The sequence below is a fragment of the Aaosphaeria arxii genome, assembly GCF_010015735.1.
Source record: "Aaosphaeria arxii CBS 175.79 unplaced genomic scaffold BU24scaffold_1, whole genome shotgun sequence".
Classification (NCBI taxonomy): domain Eukaryota; kingdom Fungi; phylum Ascomycota; class Dothideomycetes; order Pleosporales; genus Aaosphaeria; species Aaosphaeria arxii.
The window spans coordinates 4,990,898-5,004,065 of NW_022983474.1; the positions used below are offsets into that span (position 1 = coordinate 4,990,898).

General features: G+C 50.8%; 4 protein-coding genes across 4 annotated transcripts; 2 read left to right on the forward strand and 2 right to left on the reverse strand.

Annotated features, from left to right (window-relative positions):
- Window positions 1-154: 154 nt before the first annotated feature.
- On the reverse strand, window positions 155-4,541 carry BU24DRAFT_417823 (ANTH-domain-containing protein). The gene is made up of 10 exons (XM_033526820.1): window positions 4,055-4,541; window positions 3,935-3,981; window positions 3,863-3,880; window positions 3,735-3,810; window positions 3,519-3,679; window positions 3,387-3,467; window positions 3,270-3,327; window positions 3,033-3,217; window positions 574-2,987; window positions 155-520 (listed from the first exon to the last, which is right to left on the reverse strand). Exons 1-10 carry the CDS (start codon window positions 4,093-4,095, stop codon window positions 434-436), a joined length of 3,168 nt encoding a protein of 1,055 aa, XP_033390517.1. The 5' UTR covers window positions 4,096-4,541; the 3' UTR covers window positions 155-433.
- A 109-nt stretch (window positions 4,542-4,650) lies between these two features.
- Window positions 4,651-6,316, reverse strand: BU24DRAFT_417824 (pre-mRNA-splicing factor SLU7). Its single transcript, XM_033526821.1, has one exon. The coding sequence runs from the start codon at window positions 6,240-6,242 to the stop codon at window positions 4,818-4,820; it is 1,425 nt and encodes a 474-aa protein (XP_033390518.1). The 5' UTR covers window positions 6,243-6,316; the 3' UTR covers window positions 4,651-4,817.
- Window positions 6,317-6,491: 175 nt separating this feature from the next.
- On the forward strand, window positions 6,492-11,662 carry BU24DRAFT_488449 (uncharacterized protein; the record flags this gene model as incomplete). The annotated part of the gene is made up of 2 exons (XM_033533550.1): window positions 6,492-6,800; window positions 6,849-11,662. Exons 1-2 carry the CDS (start codon window positions 6,566-6,568, stop codon window positions 11,660-11,662), a joined length of 5,049 nt encoding a protein of 1,682 aa, XP_033390519.1. The 5' UTR covers window positions 6,492-6,565.
- A 755-nt stretch (window positions 11,663-12,417) lies between these two features.
- Window positions 12,418-13,044, forward strand: BU24DRAFT_458059 (uncharacterized protein; the record flags this gene model as incomplete). The annotated part of the gene is made up of 1 exon (XM_033531589.1): window positions 12,418-13,044. One exon carries the CDS (start codon window positions 12,418-12,420, stop codon window positions 13,042-13,044), a length of 627 nt encoding a protein of 208 aa, XP_033390520.1.
- Between the last annotated feature and the right edge of the window lie 124 nt (window positions 13,045-13,168).

Consider the following 13,168-nt stretch of genomic DNA (forward strand, 5'->3'; position numbering starts at 1 on the left):
AGTGTGATATATGATACTGCGGAGAGGAGCCCATAGTTATTAAGCTGTAAGTTACCTGCCAGGGGTTCGATATCACTATAAAGGCCAATGGTTCGAGATCCACACAATCACATATTGAAGAACGGCTTGTGCAGTTTGAACAAATTGAAGAACTGCGCAGGGGCGTGAACGAGAGAACAAACGGCTTGCTACATTTGGAGTACACGAATTATAGATGAAATGACTAATAGTATCTGATCTGCAGCACCCCGAAGCCAAGGCGAATGGGGGTATAGATGCATGTGAAAAGAATCTCTTCTTCGACACTTCGCTTCAAAACTGCGAACCAACAGAAGTCCTCCAAAATATGAGATATTTTACGGCTGCAGCCGCCGCTAATGAACTTTCAAAGATGCCGAGCATGATAAGCGGTATTGGAAGATGGGTTGTCGAATTACTCTTCGAGGTAAGAGAGCTTGCGCATCTCTCCCAATCTTGTGCGTGCAGCGGAGAGAGCGTTTTCGAGCTGGAGGATTTCGACCTGGCAAGAACAGTTAGCAATTGAAAATAGAATGGATAATTCGATGTTCGTACCTGTTGCTCCATCTGCTGGACCTTGAACTCGTGGTCTGACAACTTGGTGTAATCTACGGTTTCCTCGCCAGCGTTCTTCTGGGCAATGATCTCCTGCACTTGCCTGACCAATCCTCGGCAAGCGCTAGTAACAGCCTTGGAAGCATTTTCAAGTCGCTCTTGGGTCTTGCTCATGAAGCTGGCCTTTACCCTACTTGCAGCTACAAGCTGAGCGGTCGAGGCGGCAACATCGTTAGAAGCAACGATAAGTCGCTCGGGAGATGCACGTCCCGAGATGACGGCATCTGCAGTCTCAATGAGGGTGTTGGTCGAGGTAGCGACGGCTTTAGCAGCACTGATGAGGCCTTCCGTCCAGCGATTGTGCTTCTTGTAGAACTGTGTCTTCGACATGTTGTTACCACGACCTTCACGCACAATTTCTTGTTGTGAAGCAGTGGCAGCTTTGATAAGTTGTGCAATGGCGTTGGTGACAGCAATCGCAGCATTCAAGATAGAATCGTGGATCTTGAGCTCGTAGGTCGAGTACGAATCACGCGGCTTCTTCATGAGCTTGTTGAGACGTTCCGTTGCAGCGTCGATGGCATTGGCGGCCTTCGTCAATTCGCTATCGACAAGATCGCCGAGATCTCCTTGAGCATTGGCAAGCTTGCTCTTGGGCGCGAAAGCATCTGCCAATTTAGAGAGATTTTGGAGGTTACGAAGCACTTCCGCGTTGTTGTTGACCACGACGTTGATCTTGCCATCCTGATCGAGATCATACAAACGGACAGATTGAACGTTACGGAAGAAGCCCACGGTTGCGGTTGCAGAGGCTCTTGCAGCATTGATAAGCTGATCTGCCTTGTTCTCGTTTGATGCAAACCTGGTCAAGCCCTTTGCGTTACTCAGAACATCAGCGATGGCACCAGAGAAGGCATTCACAGTCTTGATGATATCTGAGTGTTGGGCGCTGGGGCCGTCCGCAACAAAGGCGTTGAAGGCCGTAGCAAACTCCATCGTGCACGTTGATGCCTTCTCGATCTGTGAAAGGACATAAGCTCCAGAAGCGTTCTGGTTACCAGCCTGCATGGATGAATCGAGCTCATAGAGCGCATCGTCAACACGCTGTACTCCACTTTGAAGTACAGAATCAATGATATCGTTGATCTTGTTGAGATTGTCTTGGATGAAGGAATCAAGCTGGCCATCCATCACCGTATCGTTTGCGCGCTCCTTGAGCTTGAGGTCGTTGAGTTCGATCAAAGTCTGGTCCATTCCAGCTCTGAAGATCTCCAACTCTTCCTCCTTGTCGCGGAGCTGGCGCTCAAGATCGGAGTCGCCTTCGCGGAACTTGTCCTGAACATCGTTGAGAGCACGCGTCTTATTCCTGAGAGCCTCCTCTAGGTCGGCGATTTCTCTGTTATGCCTGGAAAGCATAGCAGACAACTCCGAGCCCTTGCCACGTTCCGAGGCATCGGCCCGGTCAAGTGCATCTCGTAGCTCTCGCCTGAGCTTCTCAAGTTCATCTTTGTGGCCACCGGAGTGTCGGTCCATCTCCATTCGGGCTCGGTCACGCTCACGGATCATATCAGCAAGCTCCAACTGCTTAGTCTTGAGCTCTCTAGCTAATCGTTCGCGCGCGTCAATGGCTTCTTGGGCGGAATTGGCCTTGAGTTGCAGGCCCTTGAACTTCTGCAGCAACTGCAAATGTTCGTGGCGAAGCTGCGAGTAGAGCTTGGCAAGAGATTCATACTTTGACCTCCATGTATTCAATTGCTCTTGGAGCGCCCGGACTTGATCATCGCGCGATGACATTTGCTGTTGGAAGTTCGAGTTCATCTGCGCCATCTCGGCTTCTAGGGCCTTCATCCTCTGGTCGTACTGTTGGAGCATAAGCTGATCGCGCTCATACTGGCCGCGCGCAGCCAGATTCTCTTGCTCGAGTTCCGCCAAGCGACCCTGGGTTTGTTGCTGGTATTGATCACGTAACAGTTGTTCCTGGGCCAAGCGAGCCTGTTCCTCCTGAAGTCGCTGTTGCTCCGCGAACTGCCTTTGGGCTTGAAGCTGCTCCTGTTCCTGCTGGCGCCGGGCAGCCTCCCATTGCTCCGCGAGCCTTCGTTGCTCGTCTTCGTATTCTGCTTGACGCCTTTCCTGGTCGTTCTTCCAGAATTCATTGATTGGCTCGGGGTCAACATCTGGCTTGGGGGCTGGCGGAGGAGCCGCAGGTTCTTCGTTCCTGGGCCTTGCGGGCAAAGCTGGTCGCGATTCATCGTCTTCGGATAGGAGGTTTGGAGGGTCCTGGGGCAATTTGGGCACAGTGATAAGACTAGTCAAATAGCGCAAGTTAGAACACTCGTAGTAAAATTTGACCAGGCGGTAATGTTGAGCATCATATCGGCCACGGAGCGGTGACAATGCCTCATCATCGCCGAGTGCTATACGGGTCAGCGTATGAAGCAAGAAGTGATGAATTCACATACTGGTATGCATGGCACGAAGCATGCTCGTGATGAACTTATAAATGCCATAGCTTTCCTGAACCAAGGGAACCAACGCAGATATCCTGCACTCGTTGTTTGCGCCGCTTCGGAAATGCGAAAAAATGAGTTTCTGGAAAGCGTCGATTTGATCTTGGAGTGTCATCAAGTCGGAGATGGTTTCATAACTGAAGTAAGTTAGCGCACCGATATCAACGTAGGTATCGTCCATGGTAGTACCCTTCATTTGGATCGTTGATCGACTTCAAACTGATGTACTCCTCATATTCAAACGTTCCTTCTTCAAGTTAGCCAATGCGACAACTCCGAAGACGCATTCGAGCGCATTCGACGTACCATTGAACTCGGGGTGCTGTCGGTGGAACGCAAGCTTGGCGAGGAGATAGTAGATGTACTCGGAAATGAGAGGGCCGTAACCTGTCACAATGTTAGAATGCGCCCAGCCTTATTGCGCGTGATCAACCGTACCACGTAGCCCCTCGCCACCCGCAACACCTCTTGTCAAGCTTTCGAGCCAATTGATGTTTGATTGTGCCTCCTTGAGGACAATTGGGTGACCTTCCTGGAGCACCTTATGGACGGTGATCAGGGCCTTGAATGTCTGGATCTCATCGGCGAGAATCGGTTGCCTAGATTCATAGAATATCAGTATGAGGAATCCTGATATCTAATAGGCCTGCGTACACTTTCATGCCCGACCAGAACGAGGCAGAGCTTTTGTGGTCCCATGTATACACGATGCAGCTGCGCACATGTTTTCCTACGCATTTGTGAGTTCGTCAAATTCGCGCCGTGTCGGTAAGCTCTCGTACGTTTTGGTGCCGTTTCGTCTAGAAGGTGGTGTCAGTTGATGTCGGTTGGGCGCGGAAGAAGTTGTGATATACCAATGCTAGTTGCCTTGCGAATATTGATGGCCAGATCGGACTCCTGTCTACAATGATGTTTAGTTTCTATCGCTCGGATCGATACTCCGTCACTAGGAATTGCATCTGTGGTCTACTGACTTGCCCATGTCGACATTGCGCGAAGATCCGTACAGCGCCATGTCTGCTACTTTGGACTCGGAAAGGGTACTGATATGCGACGATGGGGGAGCTCCACTACTACTGCTGCCTTCGGCGATGGAGGGCTGGGGGATGGTTTGATCAGAATATGGACAATGAAGGAATTGAAGACCTCAAGGGAGAAGATTATGCCAGCGCCAGGCGAATATGTTCAAGGCGAGGGTTGGCTGAGTGATGAGGGGATGCTCGTGCTCATGGGGGTCGGTCGACGTGAGTTGGAGAGAGCTCCCAGAGATGCTCCGTGCTGTCAGTTGGGCTTGCTTGGCATCGAAGATGACGAAGCTCCCCGCCACCCAAGCCCGTCCCATATCACTTTCCCACAGTCCCCTCCCTGCTTACCAGACGCGCCGCATACTTTTTTTTTAAATCGCTGCCTTGGGGATGCACGCCTTTACAGCTCAGACGCGCAGGCTGCATGCGTAATGGGTGTTCACTGAGTTGTCATCCGTAATGGAGGGATGGGAACACCACCAGGGTTATGGTTACGCTAGGGGCCTCCGCGTTCATAGACCGATCATGCAGGACAACACATCAGATCATCAGGAACTCTATGTCATTTTATATACAGGCATGCTGGACTCTGCAGCACGCACATGGGGATACCCTTAACCAAACGCCAACGCAATGCTAACAACTATCAATAATGATCCGAATGTCTCAGATTGTTTTTGCACAGGAGGCAGATGAATCGATCTGTTTTGCACTATATGACTTCATCCTTGCCCAGGAATGCAGCCATTGGGTCGTTGGCCATGGTCCTCTTCCGCCTGTACTCGTCCATCTCTTCCTCGGTGATACCGTTCGTCATTTCTTCCAGAGTCCGCTTTTTCTTCGTCGCTTCGCGACTGGCCTTCTGGTCTTTCTCCACTGCATTTGGTACATGTTCTTCCAACGCCTCTTCCTCTTTCCAGGCAACGGCCTTGGGCACTTCCTCAAGGTCGGCGCCGGTGCGCATCCTGTCGGCCTGTTCAAATGCGGCCTTGCCTGCATCTCCCGTGCAGTAGGAATTCTTCACGGTCGAATGACAACATGCGTATCCCCATTGGAAATTAGCCCACCAGCTGCCCCATACTGATTTGTGGTTGTTGGTGAACACATCCTCTGCGTACTTTGATTTTGCCTTGATCTTGGGAGCTCCTTTGATGCCACCTCGTTCGTCGTACTCGACGTATCGTTCGTTCTCGGTGATAGCAGCCTTCTTAAGTTTGTCGTCGTTGAATTGTTTCTGCTCGCCATACTTGTCCTGCAGAGCCTTGCGATGTGCCGCCTTCTTCTCTTCCGCCTCCCGGAGCTCCTTCTTCCGGAAAAACTCTCCGGAGGTGGGATTTGCCTGTAGGTGAAGCTTGTCCTTATCTCCGCGCTCTTGCGTTTCCCATGCGTAGCGCTGAGCTTCCGCGAACTCTGCTGCATCTCCAGATGCTCGCGCAAAGCCTTCCTCAGCCACTAGAGCCGATGCATTGTCTTCTGTCGCGCCGCTGTCCACCATTGTTCGTGTTTTTGGATCATATTTGGCTGAGTCTAGGTCCAAATTCAGAAGGTACTTTGCTGTATCTTCGCGCAGTCGGAGATTTCGTGTAGATGTCGCCTGCTTTCTGCCCATATCCGTTTCTGCATCGTATTTATCGCCTTCGTCGCCTTCTTCCTGTCCTTCGCCGTCGCCCTCGGCCTCAGCTTTTGCCTTCTTCTTGAGCGCTTCAAGCTCGTTAAACTCTTCTATGACCGCATTGTATTCCTCTGCATCGTATCCATTCCACCGATCGCGCTTGGCGTCCCAGCCGAGTTGTACATCTTGTATAAGCTCGTCGGCCTCAATATTCTTGCCCGTAAACTTTGCGCCTGCCTTCCTTGGGCGGCTCAAGCAGTCCTTTTTCTTGTGTGTCATCGCGCCGCAATTCTCGCATGCGCCTTTGCGATACTTGGTAGCTGCTGGAGCAAGCTTCTTCCCTCGATCGTACCATTTTGAGTCCTGTTCTTGCTTCTGTAGACGCTGATGGTCGAGGTAATCGTTTTCATTTCCGGTCTCATCGACGGCGTAGAAGGGCTTCTTGGAGATGAAAGAGGGTATGTACTCGTTGCGTTCTTTATTCGCAGCTGAGACGTCCGGCTTTTTGGGCTGCGCGCGCGACATTGTGCTTCGTGATCGATGGTATCGTTGGCGACAGGAAAGATTATGTTGAACAAAATAGACGCAGCAGATGGGTCGGCGGCGATGGCGCGGAGGAGGCAAGTGGACCAACCTACCTAGACAGCTAGCGCGATAGGGCTGGAGCTAAGCCTATCCCGGCATTCATGTGAGCACGCGCTCGCGTTCCGACCCCCGCGGACCTCTCTTGTTGTCTCGCTGCATGCTTGACTTTGACATTCACACATCTTTTATGCATTTTCGCGCATGTTAACATACTTATTCGCATCATGCGACATTACCCTATCTTTGGAGACTGAATCGAGCTCATGGACACGTTCCGCTTCCGTCTGAATTGCATCGACCACTATCAAGCTGCACCCACAGACCTTGATCCTGTACTACGTCGTCATGCAGGACCATCACAACGCCATAATGCTCCCCAGGTTCCTATAATACGTGCATTCGGAGCAACCGAAACGGGCCAGAAAGTATGTGCACATATCCATGGAGCACTCCCCTACTTGTACCTGGAGTACAGTGGAGGTTTGGACAATGAAACTGGTATTCCTGCCACCGAATTCTTCGATTAACTGCTCTGACACTGCCTAGTCGATACATACATTTCCAATCTCCGAGCTTCTATCGATCATGCTCTCGCCACAGCCTATCGACGAAACGCGTACGACGGGAAGTATGTCTACGTTGGACACATTACACTTGTCAAAGGCGTCCCGTTCTTTGGTTATAGTGTTGGAAACAAGATCTTCTTGAAGGTCTACTTGCTTAATCCTCTCCACATGACTCGTTTTGCCGACCTACTCTACCAAGGAGCCATTCTGAATCGCAAATTTCAACCATACGAGAGCCACATGCAATACATCCTGCAGTGGATGTGCGACTTCAATCTTTATGGATGCGCGTACATGGACTGCGCCAAGGTTCAATTCCGCAGTCATGTGCCCGATAGTGAAGAGATAGATACGACAACACATAAGTGGCACGATGAATCAATTCCACCAGAATATGTCACTGAATCAGATCAATATCCGCGACTGAGCCATTGCACCTTGGAAGTCGATGTATGCGTGCAGGACATTTTGAACCGCCATGAAGTACGCCCGAGGCATATTCACCAAGATTTCTTGGAACGATTCAACTTGGGCACTTCCGACGAAAAATACGTCCCGTCCATGGCCGGACTGTGGAGAGATGAAACCCGTCGACGTAAAATACGCATGGGTTTGACAGATCCCTCTAGTAGCCCCTTCCCACCTGAAGTTCTGGTCTCGATGTCTGCTGAAAGTAGATCTGAGAAAGGCGGATGGATACATGAGGACGAATTCAGGCAAGTTCTTGCTAAGTTGATTCGTGACGAGAGGCTAGAGGAACCCAAACCGAGTTTTGACTCTTTCGTGAAGCAGCAGGAAGGAGAAGATGCAATCAAGACTGCCACCGAGAGTATAGAGGACCTGTTCCCTGAAAATCTCCTTTCTCAGCCAGAGGAAGACCCGGAATTCGAGACTGTCACGGACAATGATTTCAGTGTTGCAGACGGCAGGGTCGGGCCCGGGGAACGAGAAGGGGCACTTGGCGATTTTGCTGGGGAAGATGAGGCAGACGCCGAAGTGGACTCAAATGCGGATGAACAGCCTCCTCAAGATCCATTGAGTGTTTCGGAGGCGCTGCACCGTTCCTCAGGAGAAGACGTCTTTCCCTTCGACGATGATTTCGACGAGGCTATTAATCTTGACGGAGACAATGATTTAAATCTGGTATCTATCAAGGGACACAAACGGCCAATTGAGTACGATAATGAAGATGGTGACCCGCCAAAACGACAACGGATCCTTACAGGATCGATCCTGGGTGCCCCTCGCCGTGTCTCGTTCCAAGCGGCTAGGAACGATCAAGACCCTGTAGCACAAGGCCCGGATCCAATTGATTCCGAATTGAAAGACATTAAACTCTCCCAGACAAGTATCAAAGCGCAAGGCACGTCAAGACCAACTACTTCATCCTTTCCAGTTGTTAAGAATCCGAATGCTCCCGAGACCTTACTTCGTTTAAGCCAGTCTGGCTACTCGAACTCCCAGGAGGCACCAAAAACCCCGTATCTTAAGAAGGTCGACGATTCTCCCTCGATGACGCCCCCCAAAACGCCATGGAGTGACCAAAAAGCGTCATTGAATTCGCCAGAGAAAAGCAGTGCCGCCTCTCATGCAGAGGTCACTTCTCTAGTGGCTAAACTTCAAGAAGCATTCCCACACTCCCCCCGAACTGTGTACTTCGCACATCTGCCGCCATCACAAGAGCTTGTTGAGAACACACTACAGCAAGCTGGCTTACCCTCAAGAATTTACCAGTGTGCTTACTATAGCGACGAACAAGATGTTCCAGAGCGGCCAAGATCTTATGCTGGGCGTGAATTCAAATTACAAAGTAACACACTGCCGTTTTTACCGGATTTTGACCCTACCGGAACATCGCCAGCAAATTTCGGAGAGGCGCCTGCAGTTGTCTTGGGAAAAGCGAAAGAGGCCACTGCCAGTCGCTTGCGGTCTCAGAAGTGTTCCTTCCGTCACTGGGAGATTGCGAGCTTACCGCCCTCCTTCGCTGAGGTTGAGGCATGGCACAGGGCTGAAGTTCGAAATGGATCACAGCCCAAAAAGAAAGAGAAGAAGGAGCTAAAAATACGGCGGAAGCTAGATGCCAGGGATCTCTCCCAGATCGACGGGCCTACGCAAAAGAACAAGCACGGGTTCAAATACTCTCAGAAGCAACAATCAACAAGCGTCAAACACGAAACTCAATACATGAGCATATTGAGTATAGAAGTACATGTCAATTCCCGAGGCTCATTGGTCCCAGATCCAGCCGAGGACGAGGTGCAATGTATTTTTTGGTCCATTCAGGGAGAAGAAGACGCAGTTGGCAATGCCCCAAGGGTCGGCCTGCTCTGCCTCTCTGATGATGACGGCATTGTCAACCGCATTGCCAAGCAATCACCCATCGAGGTTGAATATGAGGAAGATGAACTCGACCTCCTCAACCGATTGGTAGATCGTGTTCGTGAGTTCGATCCCGATATCCTGACTGGTTATGAGGTTCACAACAGTTCTTGGGGCTACCTTATCGAGCGCGCACGTCTCAAATATGAGTACAATCTGTGCGATGAGTTCTCTAGAATGCGAACGCAGTCTCATGGCAAATTTGGAAAGGACGCAGATCGATGGGGGTTCACACACACGTCATCAATTTCTGTGACCGGCCGTCATATGATCAACATCTGGCGAGCCATGCGCGGGGAGTTGAATCTGCTCCAATATACCATGGAGAACGTTGCCTTCCATCTTCTACACAAGCGCATACCTCATTACTCTCACGCTGATCTGACATCATGGTACACGAGTTCTAAGCCACGGGATCTGGCCAAAGTGCTAGAATACTTCACAAGTAGAGTGCAAATGAATCTAGACATTCTAGAAGCGAACGAGATCATACCTCGTACCAGTGAGCAAGCACGCCTTCTAGGAGTCGATTTCTTCTCTGTCATATCGCGTGGCTCGCAATTCAAAGTCGAGTCTACCATGTTCCGGATCGCAAAGCCCGAGAACTTCATTCTTGTGTCTCCGAGTCGGAGGCAGGTTGGACAGCAAAACGCTCTCGAATGCCTACCTTTGGTCATGGAGCCCCAGAGCGACTTCTACACCAGCCCCGTACTCGTCCTCGATTTCCAATCGCTCTACCCTAGTGTCATGATCGCATACAACTACTGTTATTCAACCTGTCTAGGGCGTGTCACAAGCTGGCGAGGCCGCAACAAGATGGGCTTCATGGACTTCAAGCGAGAGCCGCAGTTGCTCGAACTCGTCAAAGATTACATCAACATCGCGCCTAACGGCATGATGTACGTCCAGCCCGAGATGCGGAAATCCCTTCTCGCAAAGATGCTGGGTGAACTACTCGAAACCCGCGTCATGGTCAAAAGCGGCATGAAGACAGACAAAGACGACAAGCCCTTGCAGCAGCTTCTCAACAACAGACAACTTGCTCTGAAGTTGTTAGCGAACGTCACCTACGGATATACATCAGCTTCATTCTCCGGCCGTATGCCCTGCTCCGAAATTGCCGACAGCATCGTCCAGACCGGCCGTGAGACGTTAGAAAAGGCAATTGCCCTGATTCACTCGGTCGAAAGATGGGGCGCAGAAGTCGTGTACGGCGATACCGACTCACTCTTCATACATCTCAAAGGTCGCACCCGCGACCAGGCCTTCACCATCGGCGAAGAAATCGCAGAAGCCGTCACGAAAGCCAACCCTCGACCCATCAAGCTGAAATTCGAAAAGGTATACCACCCGTGCGTCCTCCTCGCAAAGAAGCGCTACGTCGGCTTCAAATACGAATCCCGCGCCCAAACCACCCCCGACTTCGACGCCAAAGGCATCGAAACCGTCCGCCGCGACGGCACACCTGCAGAGCAAAAGATCGAAGAGAAAGCCCTCAAGATTCTTTTCCGCACCAGCGATCTCTCGCAAGTGAAGGCCTACTTTCAAGCCCAGTGCACAAAGATCATGTCCGGCAGAATCAGCATCCAAGACTTCCTATTCGCGAAGGAAGTCAAACTAGGCATGTACTCCGAGCGCGGTCCGCCACCCCCGGGAGCCCTCATCGCGACGAAGAAGATGCTCGCGGATCCCAGGACAGAGCCCCAGTACGGCGAACGTGTGCCTTACGTCGTTATCACGGGAGCACCAGGAGCCCGCCTCATCGACCGCTGCGTCAGCCCGGAGACGCTGCTGCAAAGTGACCATGTCGAGCTTGACGCCGAGTACTACATCTCGAAGAACCTCATCCCGCCTCTGGAGCGGATATTCAACCTCGTGGGTGCGAATGTCAGACAGTGGTACGACGAGATGCCCAAGATCAGACGCGTTCGCGACGTCACAATACCCTTCATCAGTGGCGGCGCGGTGGACTCTTGCGCGGGAAACGCTCTCATCCCAGGCGGTGCGGCAAATTTGAAAAAGACACTCGAGAGCTATATGAAAGCGTCCAACTGCATCGTCTGCCGCGCCAAATTGACCTCGCCTCCTCCAGTGGCTCGATCAGATGCTGAGCAGGTCCTCTCCGTCACACTTCCGCTGTGTACAAAGTGTCTCGCGAAACCGACGAATACGTTACTAACTTTGAAGACGCGTATCTTGAAGAATGAGAAGAGGGTTAAGGAGACGGATATGGTGTGTCGTAGCTGCGCGAACGTCCCTTGGAATGAAGAGATCAAGTGTGATAGTAGGGACTGCCCGGTGTTTTATTCGCGGATCAAGGAGAGGTCGAAGTTGGCGACACTCCAAGAGGGTGTGGGACGTGTTATTGAGGTTCTGGAGAGGCAGGAGTTGGATAGAGATGATTTAGAATGGTAGAAGATGAATAATGATATTGTAAAGACGCAACTGGAATCATAAAAAGATCAAAAGCGCAGAGAACTTGGGCCTTATCAATCAACCTTCTGAGCAGAACTGAGCACAATTGAATACCTCTCTTGCCTATCTACCAACTGTGGCCTTTGTCTGTGCTGTTCCCCTGATTGAGAGACGGATACACGCAACAAGAACATTCAAGACAGTCTTTGGATGAAGGAGAAATTTTCTCACCCAACTTATGCCTACCAATCAAGCGTTGAACCTGGCGCGTGTCACCGCCCTAGCTCTATCACCTTCACTACAACCACACTAATTTGCATGTAAAAGCGGATTTTCATCCCGCCGACGAGGCAATCGAAGTGAAGGTAGCCTTCATTTTCCCTCTCTTACTTTCTCTGTTCTTTTTTACCCCTTCATTCCTCTCTCAGCCTTGTATCGCTGTGACCGTCAACAGTGGCATTTGCCTTCGCCCTAGCTTCTACATCATCTCTATTAGCAGTCCCTAAGACAGATACTTCATTCCAACAACGGCCAACCTCTCATATTCACGACCTTCGATAACAGAGACTGACTTTCGGTAACGATCCACCTGCGTCACTTTCATATCATCTTGACTGGCGGTCTATCTGGACTACATTGATACAGAAAGTCACGCCAGGTCAAAAACATCCAGCAATCATGTAGCTTTTTCAGGCGATCTTGCATGAACTGTAATTGACACTTGGCAGTCCATATACGCTTCTTTCACGTTGACCATGAAAGTGGAAGATTTGCACTTGGGTCGCGCGGAAGTGATCAGCCTAATCACGGAGAAGAGAAAAGACTGGAACACACTCGTTCTGAAACGTCGAGACCACATGCAGCTGCATGATCGAATGGAAAAGGGAAAATTAAGATGTTTTCAGAAGTGTGACGAAGCTGATGCCGAGATGCAACGACTCCGTGGAGCATGCACCAGCAGCATGGAAAAAAAGAAAAAGATTGACGAGGCCATGGGGTTGCTCCACCAAGAAATCGATAGGTGCGGTCAAAAATCGCTGGAATGCTTTCAAAAGTGGGCGGAGCACCTTCGGAAAGCCTGGGAGGTCGCAGACCAGATATCCAAACTGGAAACCGAGATGAATATCCTGAATGCGTACCATAGAGGCCAACAACACCCAGACGTCTCGAATATATTTTTCCCAGTGCTTGAAGAGGAAACGTACTATGAAAAGTGGACTCGAACGTTGCACACACAGATGTCGTTCAAAGAGAAACAGAAAATGGTCACCGATCTGTGCCCGCAAGAAGAATCGAGTGACGATGATGACGACACTGAATCTAACGATCCATTATTTGGACCGCCCTATCCACACCTACGGGATGAAGACCTCGTCGATTGATCACACATGAATATCGAAGGCTATCAGCAAGGCACTCCTTCAACGGGGTCTCGAGGGCTAACTGGACTCGATCAACATCCTCCCATGACGACAGATGGTAATTTCCCCCGTCCCCCCGTCCCCT